General features: G+C 28.5%; 1 protein-coding gene across 3 annotated transcripts; it reads left to right on the top strand.

Annotated features, from left to right (window-relative positions):
• The first annotated feature begins 4,543 nt into the window (after positions 1 to 4,543).
• On the top strand, positions 4,544 to 14,465 carry LOC108758087 (acyl-CoA Delta(11) desaturase-like). Of its 3 annotated transcripts, none has more exons than XM_018502880.1 (8): positions 4,544 to 4,710; positions 4,862 to 4,872; positions 8,198 to 8,261; positions 8,981 to 9,167; positions 11,046 to 11,176; positions 11,966 to 12,171; positions 13,284 to 13,469; positions 14,098 to 14,465. In XM_018502880.1, the coding sequence occupies exons 4-8, from the start codon at positions 8,996 to 8,998 to the stop codon at positions 14,372 to 14,374; spliced, it is 972 nt and encodes a 323-aa protein (XP_018358382.1). In that variant the 5' UTR covers positions 4,544 to 4,710; positions 4,862 to 4,872; positions 8,198 to 8,261; positions 8,981 to 8,995; the 3' UTR covers positions 14,375 to 14,465. The 3 variants fall into 3 exon arrangements, with proteins under 3 accessions (XP_018358382.1, XP_018358375.1, XP_018358388.1); XM_018502873.1 differs by having other exon boundaries at positions 4,862 to 5,040; XM_018502886.1 differs by lacking the exons at positions 4,862 to 4,872; positions 8,198 to 8,261.
• Positions 14,466 to 14,966: the final 501 nt, after the last annotated feature.

Here is a 14,966-nt window from a genome sequence, read left to right as displayed (position 1 = left end):
AATTACATAGATATTCGATAAAATTGGTATATGCGGGGTACCTAATATATTATTCTTAAGGCACAAGTTTTATTATCAATTTTATAAGAATTCGTTATAATTGCTAATTATATAAATCATATAAATTACGTAAAATTAAACAAAGATTTTGATTGAAAATTGCGTTACTTTTAATTGTGCGGTAGATCTTACTTTATTAATTGTATCTTTTTGCTTCCAAAAAAATTTATTTATATCTTAACATTCATAATAATTTAGATAATAATATAACATAGGATCGCAATATAATTATTTCTCGATTTTATGTTATAAAAAAGTATATAAAAGAAGTTCTGACAGTCAATACAGATTTGATCAGTAAAAAATCCGAAATGATAAAATCAAGTGTTTTCAAGATGACATAATACGATTTATTGCTCTCTTTCTTTATATTGCACGCTATTGGCATTTATTGGTTTACTAACTTTCAACAACTGAGAAAATTTAATGATTACAATATAGAGTGAGGATTTTTACACTTTTGTATATAGGGGAATTTAAAGAAGAGATGCACAAAATTTTTCGAAATTTTTCTCATTATCAGCTATTAGTTTATCAGTCCCTTTCAAATAAAATCAAATTTTCAATGTAATCCAAAATAGTTAAAGTTAATAATTTTTTCCAATCACATCTTTTTCTTGTACTGCCAAAAATTGATGAAATATCAAGTTTATAGTTTAAATTACTAAGGTAATTTGATACTAAATTATTTTATGTATAATTATTTTATTTTTTATATACAAGGTATTTTCAAATTCGCACCCGCGAAGTACAAGACTTTACGCTAAAAAAGAAACAATTTTTTCCTTTTGCAAAATTGCGTCCGATAAGTAGTTTTTGCAGGAGAGCAGGTCAAAGTCAACAAATAAGCGCAAAAAATATAAATTTCATAGAAAACTGTTTCAGATGAAAATGATAGAGATTAAAAAGGACTATCAACCGGTTTTATCAATTTGACCTTGGGTGGTATCGCCAAGGTCATATCAAATTTTTTTTAATGCCAGCGGTACTATAACTTTCAAGCCTTATATATTGTAACTCAAAAAGTATTTAATAAAGAAATATTTTGTTAAAGTGTTTTGAAGATCTCTTCAAAACACTTTAATAAAATATTTCTTTATTAAATACTTTCTGAGTTACAATATATAAGGCTTGAAAGTTATAGTACCGCTGGCATTAGAGAGAGCATTATCTGAGGTTCTAACTGCTGGTTAAAACCTTTTAAATATTGTTCAGGGTCATGACCTTAATAACATTTGTCAAGGGTTTTGGAGATTATTCCTCTTGTTTTCATTTTCACACTAAAATGCGTGTATTCTGAATAATTACCAAATATAAAATATAACACTGGTTATACTATATGTATATATACATACGAGGGTCGTCTGAAAAGTTTTGAGCCTCATCATGAAGATGGCGTTACTCGTCAAAGCCATTCTGGTATTATAATCGTGATACTTACGAAAGATATCCGTGACAATTGTGGCCACTTTGGACGTTCAGTTCTTGTTTGACAATCATTTGTGTCATTTTGTAAAAATGGAAAAAATTGAATATAGTGCTATAATTAAATTCTTGCATTTGAAAGGCAATACGTCTACACAAATTAAAGCCGAGTTGGACGCTGTTTACGGGGACTCTGCCCCATCATTTGCCACCGTGAAAAGATGGGTAACTGAATTTAAACGTGGTCGTACCAGCTTAGCTGATGATGAGCGTTCGGGACGGCCAACAACTGCGAACACCACCGATAACATCGAAGAAATTCATCAAATGATAATGGACAACCGTCGAATTAAGATTAGGGAGATAGCAGAGGCTGTTGGCATGTCAAAAGAACGTGTTTGTCGTATATTGACTGAAGGATTAGGCATGCGTAAGTTAACCGCGCGATGGATGCCGCGCTTGCTCACTCTGGATCAAAAACGCATTCGAATGAACATTTCTAAGGCCCTGTTGGAGCGGTTTAAGCGAAACGAGTCGGATTTTTTGCGTCGATTAATAACGGTTGATGAAACATGGGTCCATCACTTCACTCCTGAAACGAAAGAACAATTAAAACAGTGGGCTGCGAAGGGTGAACTTGCTCCGAAGAAAGCGAAGACGGTTTTATCGGCGGGAAAGGTGATGGCGACTGATTTTTGGGACAGTCATGGAATTGTGTTGATCGACTATCTTGAAAAAGGTAAAACAATAACAAGGACGTATTACGCATCATTGCTTGGCAAGCTGAAGGCAGAAATTGAGAAAAAACAACCGCATTTGAAAAAGAAGAAAGTGCTGTTCCATCAAGATAACGCACCGTCTCACACTTCGGCGGTCGCTATGGCAAAATTCACGAATTGCGGTTCGAATTAATTGACCATCCACCGTATTCACCAGATCTGGCCCCCAGCGACTTTTTTCTGTTTCCTACTTTCCTAGGCTCAAAGTTTTGCACGGAGGACAGAAATTTTCATCGAACGAGGAGGTCATCGCATCTGTAGACCTATTTTGCAAAGCAAGACGCTCAGTATTATTTGAATGGATTAAAGGGGTGGGAGCATCGCTGGAAAAAATATATCGACTTAAAAGGAGACTATGTGGAAAAATAAAATTGAATTTGACCGAAAAATTACTTGTTTATATGTTAGGCTCAAAACTTTTCAGACGACCCTCGTATATCCGACTTATTTATTATTCGACCTAATTTGAGTCACATCAGGTCGGATAATCGAGGTTCTACTGTATATAACAATTTACATTTTATTAAGATAATTCTATTTAAAAAAAAAAAACAATTTTTTAAATTACCTGGATATATCTTTGATCAAAATCCGACCTATACATGTCTGAAATTTGTAATGAAATTTAATATACTTTTTATTTACGGATATAAATAACATTTAACCTTTAGCGGCCACACCTCAGCCCGGCCACATCGCGGCTACACCGGGGTATATAGCTAAAAAAATTAGTTATACAAGATATATGGGTGTTTTAAGATTTCTAATCGATTGTTTCATGTTTGTTGAACAGTTCTTCAACATTTCTAATGATTTATATTAGTCAATTTATAGATGGCGCTCTAAAAACTGGTCATATATGTGAAAATTCGGCAAAAATGACTTTTTTCAGAAAAAAATTCATTACTCCGCCATTTTTCAATATTAAGGGCTAAAATTTTAGGATTGTACGCACAAGATACACCACTACCATAAAAAAATAACAGTATACGCCAATCTTTCAAAAAGTATATTTATTTTGCAAAATTACAGTTATGAGGGAAAAATGAAAACGTCGAGAAAACGAACATTCAAAGCGCCGCCATGCGATTTTTCGGCTTCCTATGTAATGGAGTCACATCTCACACGTGTCTACTAGTGACAGATGTCGATACTTGTATCAATTTCAAATGTTTTAGACCTCTAATTTCACTTTTCCTAAGCCTTGGGGTACAAAGTCACCCCGTGTGGCCGCTAAGGGTTAATTAATCGTAATTGAAATAACTATTAATGTACATATTAATGAAATTTAATGTACATTTACATTTACGAATATTAATAATATTTTAATTGAGCCTAATACTATTAACGCTTAACATTTAATACGTTTACGTTTCTTACATGTCATTAACGTAAATTACTTTTCAATTACAGATCTCGTACTTTTTTCATTAACGTGTAAATTAATTTCTATAATGATGTGTTCATTAATTTCAATATATACATACGTTCATCACATTTAAGACTACTGTAATTTAGTTTTTATTTACATCATTCATTACATTTAAGTTCGTGCATAATCACATGCTTCTTTTACATGTTAATTAAAATTCATTGAGAAATTTCTAACAGTGTAGAGGTAAAGATAGACTGGATTATTTAGCTAATCGAAATGTTATATATAAAATTTCTTGTGATAACTGTGAAGCCGATTATGTAGGACAAACCAAAAGAAAATTAAAAACAAAACTAAATGAACATATTCCGGACATTAATAAAAAGACTGATTCTCTATTAGTGATTACTGACCATCGTATTAATTACAATCACAATTTGAATTGGAAATGAACTGACTGCGATTCATTTTTTGCTGTACTTATTAATGTTGGATTTTGCTGAACATGACTCAAACAAGAAACGTACAGAGTTATATGGTATTTTTAATGTAATAAATTCTCGAAATTTTAACAGCTAGAGATTGACTCCCATTGCCTTCTTTACGAATTTTTGTCTTATCGGTCGTGATTTAAAGAGTCCTATAACTCATTTAGTTATTATTTTATTATTATTATTGTTTAATTGGAAAGATGTAAAGATCTTAGACAAGAAACCATCGTACAATAAAAGATTGATCTCCGAAATGGTTCACATTAGAAAACAAAAATTGGGATTGGACAAACAAAACGACACGGAAGCGTTACCTAATTCTTATCTACAAATTTTGCAGCCTTCTTCTCCTTCGTATTTTCTTCCCTTCCTTTCTTATCTCTGTTCCCCTTCCAATCTCATCCCTTCTCTTAACGATGATATAAAGTACCAGAATGACGCTCACACTTGATAATACAATACAAGCAATTTGATTGAACTGGTTTCTATTTTTATCTCTGATTGCATTTGCTTCTTGTGAATTAAACTGAATCATTGTTTCAATTACTGATTATATCCTGGTTTACCAATCGCAGTTGAGGTATATGTACAATAATTTTATTTATTAACACACACTTTAATATAATTGTCTATTAAAATAAGGATTGTATATACTAATAATTTTGAATATAACGATCATTTATTCATTGTTATTTTTATTTTTATAATCTATTTTATTAATTTGATAACAGAATGTGTGCTGGTACATTTTTATTTAATGACTCATCATGTTCAATATTTTTATCATTATGGACTTATTGTGACTGTATATGGAACTTATATGGAAGAATATAACCGATAATAATACCAGAACGAAAAGCATTGCATTGTGCGGAAGATAGATAGAATAAATACTATAAACACTTTTTGCGTAACTATAAATTGTATAATTTTAACCGTTTTGTCAAATTTGCGTTTAATTTCTTTACACTGAGGATGACCTAATAACAAGGCCGAAACGTATGTTCTAAGAATTTAAAATACATAAAAATCTGGCTTATAACACCTTCTTGTTATTTATTGTTTATTATTATTGAGCCATTATAAGATTATTTTTATTTAATAAATTGTATTTTGTAACGAGCTTTTAGGTAATAATTGATGTCTTAGCAAACGAAAATGGATTGAAATAGATTGGAAATTTTCAATCCATTTGAATCCGTGTTTTAAATCCATAAAAATGGATTGGATTCCATATAAAAAATTTTTATAGATGTAAAAGTTTAAATAAATTAAAGTAGTAATTACATGAAATTCTATAGTTATTATTTTAAAACTTTTACATAAAAAACTATGCTAGATGTATAATAAAGGAAACGTCTTAATATAAAATATATATAAAGACGATTAATTTATTAATTAAAAATAAGGAATTTACATATATAACTTTCATTGCACATATTTACGTAGTTCTTTTTATGGCTTTTTTAAGAGAGGAAATGAAGTAGAATTCATAATATATTTTTACGGTACAACTTTTTTAACTCAGTTGAATTAAAACGAAAAATTTCTTATTCATAATTCTGAATAAAATAGCATTCGTGATGCATCTTCAAATGAAACAATGGATTTTCTTACAATTTTAAGTGGAATAGTATTCACATAAAAAAAAATTTTTTTTATTCAACTGAATTGAATTAAGCAGTATTCACGATGCACACAAAATACCATAATATTATTTTTAGATTGAAAAGCATAGAAATATGGATTGGATTCCATATACTCCAGTTCTATAAGCAAATAAAAATACATTCAAGATTGAGGAGGAATAGACATTTGTTTCATGCAATTCCTATAAATGAATAAAAATGCATTCATGATTGAAAAGGATTCATTTTAACATTAATGAATCTGTATTTCTAAACATCTGAATCCATTTTAATTCATTTCAACCCATTCTCGTTTGCTGGGGTAGCTGTTAAAGCCGTATTGCAATTTAAACTATTTAAGGCATTGTAACGGGAATATATAATATCGAAAATTCCTATATCTATGTTATAATGTGTTTTTAAAGATTTTATTGCAATCAAGATTACTACTTGCGAAATATTTTGCAATTATAAAATTAATGAAATATTTTATTTTATTAATGAAAAATTAAATGAATATATTTTCAAAATGTATTAAAACAAAGACAGAAGAAAGCAGAATAGAAAAAAAATTATTATAATCTATATATTATATAATAAAAGAATTAAAATATATATATATGTTATATAATAGTAAGTTTCTAGATAACTTTGCTATTTTTTTTTAATATTAGATGATTTTATGTATCGCAATTTACATTCGTGTAAAGCTGAAAAACTTAATATGTAAATATATGGAAGTTGTGCAAATTTAAATAAATTACATGCATACATAAAATAATATCGCTCTTTTTGTAATGGCATTAAAATTTGAAGAACATAATATATTAATGCAGAAAAATTACATTATGACAAAAGCATTGTGTCAGTCGTTTTAGAAAAGATAGTGATTTGAAAAATTGTTTTTTTTTTTGCACATAAGAATATAATTACACATTGGGTAAATCAGAAAAGATTGATTCACGCTGTATATATTATATTCTCATGTGTGAAAAAAGATAATTTTTCAAATCATTATCTTTCCTAAAACGACTGACACAATGCTTTTGTCATAATGTAATTTTTTCGCATTAATATATCGCATATTATGTTCTTCAAATTTTAATGCCATTACAAAAAAAGCGATATTATTTTATGTATGCATGTAATTTATTTATATTTCCACAACTTCCATATATTTACATATTAACTTTTTTAGCTTCATACGAACATGAATTGTTGCTACCATGCAGTGATACATAAAATTATCTGATATTTTTAAGAAATAGCAAAATTTTCTAGAAACTTACTATTATATAACATATATAGCTAAATCAGTTTTTTACCCTATGAGAAAATTATCGATCTCACACTTTACTGAAAAAAATGCATGTAATTTTATGTGGAAATTACATGTAAAATTATATGCATTTTTTTCAGTATATTTATCGATTTAGCAGTACAGATCAGATGCGTGGATACATCATTTTTAATATGTCTTGTAACAATTTTTACAACTCAACGTGCCTGTTTTCGCGCTCAAACCAGTAGTTCGCACAATATGTTATCCACGCATCCGATCTGTATCGTTAAATCGATAATTAAGTGTGTAATCGATAATTTTAATACAAACTAGAAAAATGCCTATACCGCTGAATCTTAAATGCTTAAATAATTTAATGTGAATTATATATAAATAGATAGATTTCTTTATTTCATTCCCTATGGAGTTACAAAAAACCATCGTTTCCTTGCGCATACACAGAAAAAAAGACTATTCTCAAATCAACCATAATATATTCATATATGAGCAAAAATATTATAATCTTGCTTCAAAAATATCAATCTTGATTTAATTGAATTTGTATTGATATAAGATTTTTAATTGAGCAAGTCTTGAATTAAGTGCAAAGTAATACTTGCATCAAAACAAATTCAATCAAATCAAGATTGATATCTTTGAACCAAGATTATAATATTTTTGCTTATATATGAATATATTATTGTTAATTTAAGAATAGTCTTTTTTCTGTGTACAATATTAATAACTAAGTCGGAGGTATCTCACAGAAATTATAATTTAGACGGCTACTCTTGGTCTGAAACACTTGTATTTGGATCCCGGAATTGTAATTGAGACGGTTAATCTCGTTTGGAAACAAGGACTGTACACTTGTATTTGGATCCAGGAATCTAAGATTATATATTTGGATAATATATATAGCTTGTAGATGTCGAGGATTTTAAATGCCCAAAATTATTCACATTGAATTATTTGGGCATTTAAGATCCAACTTCAATCGGTATAGACATTTTTTTAGCTCGTTTTGATTACATGTATGATCTAAAAAATGAAATTCTTAATATCGATAATCTTCTCATAGAGGATAAAAAACTGGTTAAACAACTCTGATTTACTCTGTACTTATATAAACAGCTTGAAGTAAAGAATTTTTTCAGTCACCACTCGATCAGGGCATGTATAACATCTCATCCAAATCACTTTTGATATTCCCATGCCAAGGTATAATTATCCATTATCTTGCTTATTTTTTAACAATAATTGATAGGATGCTGTGTTTTCAACTTTGATTATGCATTATTTCTTTGACATTAATTTTGTTTCAATTATTACAGTCAAGAAATAAATATCTTTGTTTTAATAAATAGTAAAAAAAAGTATTAAATAACATTTTCTACGCATACACTAACATTTTTAATTCATAATAAGATTCTATTTGAATTTATCAATATAATTTTTGTGTTGTTTGAATTTTTGCAAATTTTTATGAAAATCTTTACATTTAATTGTCAAAATTTTGTATTCCGATTTTTTGAAAATTATCTATCAATCGCAATAAAGAAAAGCTTAAGTTCTCTTGAAACAATATCTATTTTTTGTCACCATTCACGAAAAAATTTAATTTATAACGTTACATGTTGTAATAATACATTTAAGAAATATTTAAAAATCATGTATGTATATATGTAACAATTAGAATTAAAATATACATACACATAATTGCTAACTATATAAATAAAGTAAAATTAAGCAAAGATTTTGATTGAAAATTGCGTTATACTTCTACTTGTGTAATAGATCTTACTTTATTAATTGCATCTTTTTGCTTCCAAAAAAATTTATTTATACATTAACGTTTATGATAATGGATCATAATACAATTATGTCTCGAGCTTGTACTATAATAATGTATATAAAAGAAATTGTGATCATATATACAGATTTGATGAGAATTAATGGCAAGGGACGACATCAATAAAAAAATCGAAATGATAAAACCAAGTATTTTCAAATTCGAAACTGATATAATATGGTTTATTGCTCTCCAAGTCTTTTTATTGCACGTTATTGGTATTTATAGTTTATTGACTTTCAACTACTGGCAAAATTTGATGACTACAATATGGAGTAAGTACTTTTACGCTTTTGTATATATATATTAGGGGAATTTAAAAAAGATTTCCAAAATTTTTTGAAGTTTTTCTCATTTAACTATTAGTGTATCTGCCTCTTTCAAATAAAATCAAATTTTCAAATTAGTTCAAAACAGTTAAAATTAATAATTCTTTCCAATCACATCTTTTTGTACTGTGAAAAGTATATTGATAAAATTATCAAGCTTACAGTTTAAATTGTTAAAGATAATTAATTTGATCTTTTTTTTTTTTTTGAGAGCGCCTACATGCTGTGAGTGTATGGTATTTGAAGAAGGAGAATCAGTATTATGAAAAACAATATACTGAAAATCTTAAAATTTTCTCAAAAATTTCTGTGTATGTTTATTATAGGAATATTAACTCTGGTATATATTTTATGCGAGAGGGATTTATGCTCAAAACATACAAAGTGCGCATTGAATTTAGTGTACTAAATGCAATAAACGCATTACATGAAATATGTATCTCATGTCATAACACTTGTAATGTATGTAGGAAAATTATGTAATATATGTACGCCGCACCCAAAAACTTAATTTATTCCCGATAGGCAAAAAAATAGATGTCACGAATGATGTCAATCCCGATTCTAAACATAGTAAACTCTCCTATTGTTACATCATTTATGGACAAGAAATTATTAAAATTAGAAATAGAAACAAAAGAGTTTATAGACTCAACATCCCAACATCATTCTAATGCATGCCGATAAAGGTAACGTCACAGTCGTTCTTGATAAAGATACGTATGTCAAAATAGTGAACGAAATGTTACAAGATAAAGAAACTTATGAAATAATCAAAAAAGACCCTACCTAGGAAGCTTATAAAAACTCTTAGAATTTTACTTGCAAAATGGAAGGAATGCAATTATGTTGACAATTCTCAATACAGACAATTGTCATGCAGTGATGGTTCATTGTCGAGAGTGCACTGCCAAAGATACACAAACCGGATTGCCCGTATAGAATCATTGTATCGTCGATTGGTAGTCCACTGTATGAGTTAGCCTCTTTTTTACACCGCATAATATTTGAAGCGATCCCTAAAGCTGAAAGTTTATACTTAGCTTAAGCTTTGTAGAAAGTTTAGCTTTGTATTATTATTTGTAATTTATTGTACTTAATTTCTAAATAAAAAGTAACTTTAAAGTAACTTTCCCATCCCTGCATATATGAAGTAATAAATAATAATTACAATCTTCCCAGATGTATTACAAGTGTTATGACATGAGATACATATATTTCATGTAATGCGTTTATTGTATTTAGTGCACTGAATTCAATTTGCACACTTTTGTATGCTTTGGGCATAAATCCCGCCCGCAAAAAATGCCGTACATCCCAAATAGATGGGATATACAAGACAACAAATTAAACAAAGAATACGAAAGCAAAGCACTTGTATTTTGCTATACGACGTGCTTTATATTCTTCTATATTCTATTCTTCTATATGTATATGTATCACGAAATAACCACTAAGTCTTTTACACGCCCTACAGTAATTATTTTATATAGATTATAATTTACGATGGCGCTATTTATTACAGTGACAAATCGATTCAACTCACAATAATTTCATTAATATTAACAATAAGAAGCTGAAATCATAACTCAATATTAATATAACATAAAGGCATGTAACAGAGTAGTTGCGGGAAAATTACCCCACTCCTTCTATTTTTTCTAACTTCTGCGGCGTAAATTCCAGCGCTGCATATTTGCCGGAGTTACTTATATTCTCAAATATACGTATATATATTTGTAAAACATTTTAAAAGTATCCCACACATTGTTTGACTTCTTGGTTAAATATATAAACATAAATATATTTTTTCACATTTTTAAGTATTCGCTATGTATATCATATCCAATATTGGAATATCTGGTGGCGCTCATCGACTTTGGTCTCATAAGACCTATAAAGCAAAGCTACCGTTAAGAATTCTACTTTTGATATGCTTTAGTGCAGGTGCACAGGTAACGTCAATAAATTTGTTATTTTACGTATATTATATGTAAAGTACAAGTACACGTAAAGATGGAATCACACGATGCTCAATTTCTTGAATGATAGCTTGCATACAGTCATACCTGCTCTGATGTATGCTAGAATTCGTTCATGTATTGAACGCTGCATGCTGCATATACAATATACATGATTTTTATATTTATTATGGATTATTTCATAGCCTATTTTATTTCCTTGCATACATCAATCAAAAGAAATAATTGCTAATTTCATGCATGTGTGCATGCGTGCGTGCATTATTATCATTCAAGAAATCGAGCATCGTGTGATTCCATCTTAACTTCATCATTTTTTACATTTATTAAATAATTATAAATTATATGTATATGCACAAAGCGTTTTCTTCCGTTACGAAAAAATCAAAGTAAACAATATCTGATAAAAAAGCTTTTACATGAAAACGGATCATTAACATGAAACAACATTTGATGTAAGTGCTTAATTAGCATAAAAATTACAAAGAGTCAAGAAGTCACATAAGCTCTTAAATTTTTTTAAAAGAAATCAACTTCGATTTTATCACAAAATTCATAACATCTCTCTGTTTTTTTTTTTTTTAGTTGAACTTCTCTTATATCGCTCAATCTTTCTTTTTTTCATGTTATTAAGAAAAAGAAGAAAAATGAACAGAGCAATAAATTCAACTAAAAAGAACAGACCGACAGCTAATGTCTATATTTTAAACACAGCTATTTATATTCATGTGTAAATAATATTTTAATTGTTTGCGCTTTTAGAATACGATATCCAGTTGGGTGAAAAATCATCGTATGCACCATAAATATTGCGATACTAATGCTGATCCTCACACTTCTCAACGCGGCTTCTTTTATGGGCATGTGGGATGGGTGTTTATGAAAGAACATCCGGAATTTATTAAAAAGAGCAAGCAGCTCGATTTATCGGATATTTTGTCAGATCCTGTTGTGGTTTTCGGCGAAAGGTAAATTTAATTAATTGTAGGCTACATACATTCATTATTTTACAATTTCATTATTTTTTAAATATAATAAAAAAACTCAAATAATGCAAATAATTATATACAAATATCCGTAATGTGTAAGCTTGCATATATTATATTTTTTTTATCAAATACTTTGCTTTATTCTGTCGAATGTACAAGATGTTGCACCAACATACGGTCAGTATAACGGGTTGCCTATTCAAGCGGGTGCGCAGATCGTTCATAACTGCATAAACTTCCATTTTTATAACTTATATTGTTACTTTAACTTTTATTTTAATCTATTACTACAGAAGTCCGTCATAATTGTGTCCATAATAATTTGATTTAATTTTAATATACTATCAACTTTATTGAAAAAAAATGTACCATAACGGAGAGAAAAAATTTGCTATGAATGTTAATTTGCAAGTGTAACAAATATTTATTTACTTTTTTGTACTCGCTACAAATGTATGCAACAAATGTGAAATATTTGTTAAAAATGCAGACTTGTTTGTCATAAATAGCAAACAAATTTGAGAATTAAATTTTGCAGTCCTTTTGCACAAACATTTTTCTCCGTGATTGATTATGTCGTTCAAATGGATCTACGCAGTTATTTGACTTTGTGTGCTTGCTCGAATAAGCAACCCGTCATACTAACTTGTATATTAATTATACAACACGCGGTGTAATATAATAATTTTATTCTCCTTACGCAAAACATAAATTCGACAATTTTCTATTATAAAATCTAATATTTCTAAATTTATAGACTATATAAACATATTACTGATTTGCTACATAATCGAAAACAAAGTTTTTCAGAAAATAAGTTTGAATGCGTCGAATCATTAAAACTTTGTAATATTATTTTGGTGTAACGCAATTTTGATGTAATAATAATTTGTTACAGAGTAATAAAAGTATATTCTTTTAAAATATTATTTTCTTTCTTTTTTTTCATTCTTCTTTTGCAAGCAACTAAAAATGATTTGATATTTTTTAATTGTTTGAAAAAGGAGAATATATTTTTTAATTACATCGCTATTGAGAAGCAAGTAGGCGATATAAATAAAATTCAAAAAATCAAAGTTACATTTTTGTAGGTACTTCTGGCTTCTTCAACTTTTTTTTTGTTTCATCCTACCTACGGCAGTACCTGTATATCTATGGAATGAGACATGGAACAGAGCTATTGTATCGCAAATATTCATAAGATACATGGTGGCGTTAAACGCCGTGTGGTCTGTCAATAGCATTGCTCATGTGTGGGGCACTAAGCCATATGATAAGTACGTAATTTGAATGTGTAATCACGATATAATTTAGAATTTGGATTTTTACACACTTGAATAATAAAAATTCTTATCTCATGTAGAGAAAAATGTATCATAAATTTTCATAATTTTAATGAATTTATTCCTCTACCGATAGCGGATAATTGTCTTACGACTAAATAATTAATTCTTAAATGCATATCATTATGATAACAACTAATATATGCTATACCTAATCCAATTTAATTGCTTATACCTTTTAAAAATGAACATATCATAAAATATTTTTGTTAATTGAAATGTAAGATATTAAAAAACGTAACAGTAGCAAGTAACCAAGCAAATATATGTATGGCTTCTCATACTGCACAGAACTGTCCAAAGTCGTCCAAAGAACATCCCATGTCCTAAAGTTGTTTCCAAAATGTCCCTCGGATAAAATGTGTTGTGTGGGCTTATTAATAAAAAGGCGATAAGCAATGGAAAAAATATTGGAAAAAACAGTAGAACAAAAGTCGAATATGCTATGTGAAAAAGACGTTTAGGAGTTAACATATTCGAGAGAAAATGCATGCATTTTTACTGGTCTCAAGGATTTTTAATATAATTATAAGCACGAATTAATTACAGTTCTTGTTTTCAGGAACATAAAACCGTCAGATAACAATTTTGTTAATATTCTGACAACAGGAGAAGGTTATCATAATTTTCACCACGTGTTTCCATGGGATTACAGATCGTCGGAAAAAGGAAATAATAGATTTAATTACACCACCGTTTTTATCGATATTTGCGCAAAATTAGGACAAGCCTATGATCTTAAATATCCGTCCGAGAATCTCATAAAAAGTGTTGTATTAAACAAAGGAGACGGGACCCATTCTATATTATCCGAAGTACCGATGCCGGAATCCAACTAGTTGTAAGCTAAAAAAAAGTCAAACAAAGTACGTGCGTCGGACCTTGATCAAAGATGTATCTAGGTTTAAAAATATTTCAGAAATATTTGAGAGAAGAAACATCAGATATTTTTTCTTCTGTATTTTTGTATAGAATTTTTTAAAATTGACTTTTATTTATACAATAACCATAATATTCCATAGATATGTCAATATCTATTAGGTACTTTAATTTAAACTAACGATAAACATTATTACAAAATTAATCAATAATGTATATCAAAGAGCAATGTAAATTTTTGTTTTTGAATCTAGATACCGAGCCATTTTTTAAAAATTTCTTCCCTTGAATAAAAAACATTATGAAAATATTCTGGATTCTTAATGTTTTATTTGTACATTTTAGTAAAAGATTCTTCTATTGCCTATAAAAGGCAATAAAATATATATTTATAGTAATAAAGTATTATTAATCTTCTTGTCAATGCATCGCATTCATTTCAAGTTCAACGTTAAAAATTTTTATATTGTTTGTCATTACGTAGTCATTACTAGGTTATATATATATGATATAGTAACAATTCTAAAATTAATATTTTTCTGTTTCTTTTTA

This window comes from Trachymyrmex cornetzi, unplaced genomic scaffold (genome assembly GCF_001594075.2).
Source record: "Trachymyrmex cornetzi isolate Tcor2-1 unplaced genomic scaffold, Tcor1.1 scaffold1017, whole genome shotgun sequence".
NCBI classification, from domain to species: Eukaryota; Metazoa; Arthropoda; class Insecta; order Hymenoptera; family Formicidae; genus Trachymyrmex; species Trachymyrmex cornetzi.
The sequence above is the reverse complement of the archived record's forward strand: the minus strand, read 5'-3'. Positions and strand labels throughout refer to the sequence as shown.